The 4593-nt window shown below is 46.6% G+C and overlaps 1 protein-coding gene across 1 annotated transcript; it reads right to left on the bottom strand.

Moving 5' to 3' along the window:
- Positions 1 to 488: 488 nt before the first annotated feature.
- Positions 489 to 3915, bottom strand: LOC120424977 (peroxisomal targeting signal 1 receptor). Its single transcript, XM_039589334.2, has 3 exons — positions 3188 to 3915; positions 2889 to 3083; positions 489 to 2111 (listed from the first exon to the last, which is right to left on the bottom strand). Exons 1-3 carry the CDS (start codon positions 3566 to 3568, stop codon positions 837 to 839), a joined length of 1851 nt encoding a protein of 616 aa, XP_039445268.1. The 5' UTR covers positions 3569 to 3915; the 3' UTR covers positions 489 to 836.
- Positions 3916 to 4593: the final 678 nt, after the last annotated feature.

The following is a 4593-nucleotide window of genomic DNA, read 5'->3' as shown; positions in this document are numbered from 1 at the left end:
TAAAAAAGGATACTAAAATACATTATATTCCTGTCCAGTCATGCAATCATTAATTACCAAAATTTAAAGTATTTTTTTTGCGAAAAAAAGGTTTTGTGGTGATGTACATTGGAATTTTATAAACATATTTTAAACGAGCCCAAACATACTCAATATGATCATCAGGGCAGAAAAATGTATGCGCACCCACGTTTATTTATTCGTCATTGAAAAATTCAGGGAGTGTGCTTGGTTGCTAAAGATTATTGTAAAGCATTCGTACCCGTAATTTTCAATTTTATTTATTGACAGGGAACTCCTTGTTCTGTCAATTGGAGTGTTTTCAGAGAACGCAAATCTATCATACCTTGACAAAACTTTACTGATATCAACTTGTCGTGAGAATTTGATCGCAAGTGAGTAGTCATCAGCGCTCATTGAACTAAAAATCAGGATGCTTAAATGAAACACTTTTATGGGTTTCTTTCAAAATAAATCAACAAACCGCCTGTTCTTGTACTCCTGTTTTATTTACCCTTATCAAACCCAGCAATGTTACAGTTTAAAACAAAAAGGAAAATGTATCTCTCATCCTCCCACTTCTCCTCAACCGTCGCACATTTTTTTGTTATTTATTTTGATATTGCTCGTCAGAATTAACTGGATCGAATATAAATGTTTTTCTTCTTCACCATCTTCATGTTTCTTTTCTTTTTTACAAGGTCCCACCTTCGGTATTTTATGTGAATAAAAAAATAAAACAAAACATCTCTCTTTTTCTCCTTTAATCTTCCTCCCTGTATGTATAAAACAAACCCATTCTCGCTCTCTCACTCTCTCTTTCTACCTCCCTCCCTCTAATCGTTACTCATCGGAAACTCGCGGTTCAAAATGTCCAGGTCACGGTTATCGATAGCTTGCTGCAAGTCCTGGCGTCCCATGAGTGACATTACCATGCGCAACGTGATCCAGATCGTGCTGGACATCTGGTTTGCCGGCGACGAAACGTTAATGCCCGAGCGGGCGATCGACGAAGCCTGATGGTTGAGGGCCGTCAGCAGGTGCTCGGCAGCTTCCTTGTATGCTTTCAGATTGATACAGATGATGCCAACGTTGTAGCGTGCGCGAATAAAACCAGGCTGGATGTCCAAAGCGCGTTGGTAGGCCTCGACGGCCTCAACCGAACGATTACCGTTGGCCAAACTTGCCCCCAGGCGGTTCCAAATCTTAGAACTGTTCGGACGAACCTGCACGGCAGCACGGAAGCAATCGACCGCTTTATCGTACTCGGAACTCAAGTTGAACAGCACTCCCAGCGCTTCCTGAATGTCTGCATCGATTTCGCTCGGGGAAGTCTGCACCGCCTTTATGTACAGATCTTGAACATCCTGTAGACTTGGTCCACCCATCAACGAGCTGGCCAGAGGCGATTCCTGCGCTTGCAGCATCTGCGGCGGAACCAACGCTTCGTACTTGGGATTACACTTCATCCACTTGACCAACATCTTCAGCGCTTGGTTCTGCATGCTTTCGTTCGTATAAGAAACGGCCAGCGCCATCAACACGGGCATGTTATTCGGATTAAATGACAACGCCTTGTTCAGCGCAGCGATTGCATTCGGATCTTTTTCGTTCTCAGCCTGGCTAAACCCGAGGAGTTCCCAAATTTCCGGATTTTCCGGATCTTGCTTTACGGCCGCCTCAAAACACAACACCGCGCTCGGAATATCTCCCTGCGCCAGAAAGGCTTTGCCCTTCTCAAACGCGTTCTCCACGTTGCTCATTGGATTTTCCTCGTCAAACTTGTACTCCTTGTAGGGGTCGTAAAACTCGGAAAACTCCGACAGCCACGGATGCTGGCTCTCGTTCTCGGAAATCGAGCGCCACTCGTCCTGCAGGCGCTCCCAGAACTGCTTGTTGTAGTTCTCCGTGGCCTCCTGGTTGCCCTTCTTGCTGTCCTCGAACGCCTTGGCCCAGTCCTCCGCGATGCCCGGTTCCTCCTTCGTGGCGGCCGCCTTGGACGACCCAGCGGCAAGCTGGTCGAACTCGTTGGCCCAAACGTTACCACCGCTGACCTGTCCGTCGTTGATCTTGATGCCACCCTCACCGACATTGTTCATGAAGTGAAGAAACTGAAAAGTTTTATTAGGCTATTTACATGCTTAATTTTGACAGGTTCAAAAATAAAATCCATTAATTTCCATTATTGCTGTTCACAATTCTATTAACAGATTTTCTGATTGCGTGTATGTTCAATGCCAATCATCATAGAGGTAACGTAAAGTCAAACTCGCCAACTGTCAAATAAAGTACACCTGTAAAAAGGGTTTCAATTATTTTATCCTTTCATGAATACATTTGGCCAGAAAAGATTGCTGGGGGTGACGAAAAGTGAGGATAATTCTCGGGTTAATTTTGCAAACGGTCCTAAATGCAAAGGTAAACTAAGCAGCTTTTCAATCGATTCTCGTTCAATTCACGAATTATCAACTTCAAAAATGCTTTATTTTTTCATCTGCGCGTCCTTTAAATGCTCATTGCTGAAAAACAATGAAAATGCGATTTGTTTGAGAGCAAAAAATCAAAAAAGAGTCGAGGGTCGTGATGCCTGTTACGACGTATTGCAAACTAAGAATTAGCTTCGCGAAAAGGACAAAAACCCAGCTTCAATCCTTCAAAAATCTAGTGATTTAAGAAATTCGTAAAGCTTTTCCATAGAATTGGCACAGGAATTGTAACTTTCAATTTCACTTGCATCACAAACACCACGCAAACGCGGTCGTCATACACGTTTCACTTGATCTTCCTTTGTTTACATTCAGACCGGGCCACCACCTCACATAGCGCACGACGTCATGTCCATGATTCAGTGACCAATCATCCAAAATAGCAAATCCCACATGACTCACCTCGCTGTAGTTCAACTTTTCCGAATCATGGCCATAGGCAACCTCGGCCAGTTCCCCCGCGGCTTGGCGTATGGTCTTCTGTTCCTCTTCGCTTTTCGGTTCGTTCAGGTCGAAAAAATCCTTCGCGTACAGAATGTTGCTTGGACCAGCACCGAACGATTCCTCGATTGGAGCCAGCTGGGAGTTGGACCAAACCTTTCATAATAAGAAAAAAATATTTATGGTCAGAGATAAAGAAAGCGCTTAATCACGCGCCATTCAAAGACGGTAATCCTGCCTCTGTCGGGAGAGATACCTACACTTGAGAGTTTGCTTTCAGCGCGGTGTCCCGAGTGGCTGGCTCCCATCGAATCGATGGCGAATTCCTTCGCCCAGTCCATATCCGACCGGTTGACCTCTTCGATGACCGGCGGTCCAGGTACGATTTGACGCTGGTGGAAATTCTGCGCGTCGATATCCCGCATCTCCTTCAGCAGTACGTCCATACGGAACGACTGCGGAGCTGGAGCGATCTGGCCCATAAACTCCTTGACCAGGTCGTTGTCGCTGCCGATGAAGGCCGACCGTCCGCCGACAAAGCCCTCGTCCTGGAACGCGACATCCCGGGTCACCTGGCGGCCCAGGTTCATCAGCGGGTTCGCCCCGCCGCATTCCGGTTCCACCAAATCCTTGAAGGACATGATTCCGCGTTCACGTTCCCCGCTCAAGTCCTAGTCGTCGTCAGCTGCAGCAGCTTCACCCAAAGAAGGGAGGTCTAAAGGTCGAATTCTACACACTTTCCTCCTAAACACGAATCATGGTGGTGCCCTTTGGTTTTGCTACCTCGACTCCGGAGTAGCGCTCACCGCGGGGAGTTCCGTACCACTTTTGGCCTCAGGAAGAGCCCTCCGGACCGGACCACCGAAATCCACACAAATTGGACGTGATTAGCGCCGACGGCGATTACGAAAACAGTGATAAAAGTTGATAACACCAAATTATGCACTAATCGAAACGAAGTGAAGTTTCACTTCTATCTCCTCCTCTCTCCTCTTTCCATGTATATTTATGCGTATCTGACACGACATGGCGCTGATACGTCAGCTGTCAAACGTGGAAAAGTACCGGTGAAACATTTCAAGTGTCTTGCTCCTTGCCCCAGTACGCCACTGAGCTCGGACTGTCGTGCCTCTGTAAATGGATGTCGCGAGGTAGATTAGCAAACACCGAATTCGTCTAGGTGAGGAAGTGTCTCGCTCTCCGTACAGACTGTAGACGTATTAGCTGGCGCGAGGAAAGTGCCTTGAACAGACTGTTTTAATTAGCTCGCCCTTAATTAGTCCCGCCCGTGTGGATCAATCGGACCGCGCACTGGACTCCAATCCAGAGGTCGCCGGTTCGAATCCCGCGGCGGGCGCTCTAAAATTCTTTGTGTAAATATGGGTATTCGGCGCCGTCGCTCCGTGCCATACTTTCATACACTTAGGAGCCCAGGGCGGCGAAGTCCTTGTAGATAAAAAGGAAGACACTAGTGGTTGGTACTAGCAATGGTGGCCGACAGCTATAAAGTCAACTTCGTTTCCTTAATTAGTCAAACAAGGCGTCTGGTCGAAGCTGGAATCGCTTAGAAGTTAATTTCAAAAGATTTGACGGGGAGGAAACATTTTACGAATAAGGTATTTCTTATGGAGAGAACTGTCAAAAACTGCTCGACGGCGGGTGCTTC

This window comes from Culex pipiens, chromosome 3, assembly GCF_016801865.2.
Source record: "Culex pipiens pallens isolate TS chromosome 3, TS_CPP_V2, whole genome shotgun sequence".
In the NCBI taxonomy this organism is placed as follows: Eukaryota; Metazoa; Arthropoda; class Insecta; order Diptera; family Culicidae; genus Culex; species Culex pipiens.
Note: the sequence above shows the minus strand (reverse complement) of the source record. Positions and strands in the feature narration are given on the sequence as shown.

Bases quoted from the DNA above. Each gene is read 5' to 3' on its own strand.
- LOC120424977 (XM_039589334.2), bottom strand. From the start codon at position 3,568: ATGTCCTTCAAGGATTTGGTGGAACCGGAATGCGGCGGGGCGAACCCG. The intron at 3,084-3,187 runs GTAGGTATCTCT...TTATTATGAAAG, and splicing joins CTGAAAGCAAACTCTCAAGT to GTTTGGTCCAACTCCCAGCT. The intron at 2,112-2,888 runs GTGAGTCATGTG...AAAACTTTTCAG, and splicing joins AAAAGTTGAACTACAGCGAG to TTTCTTCACTTCATGAACAA.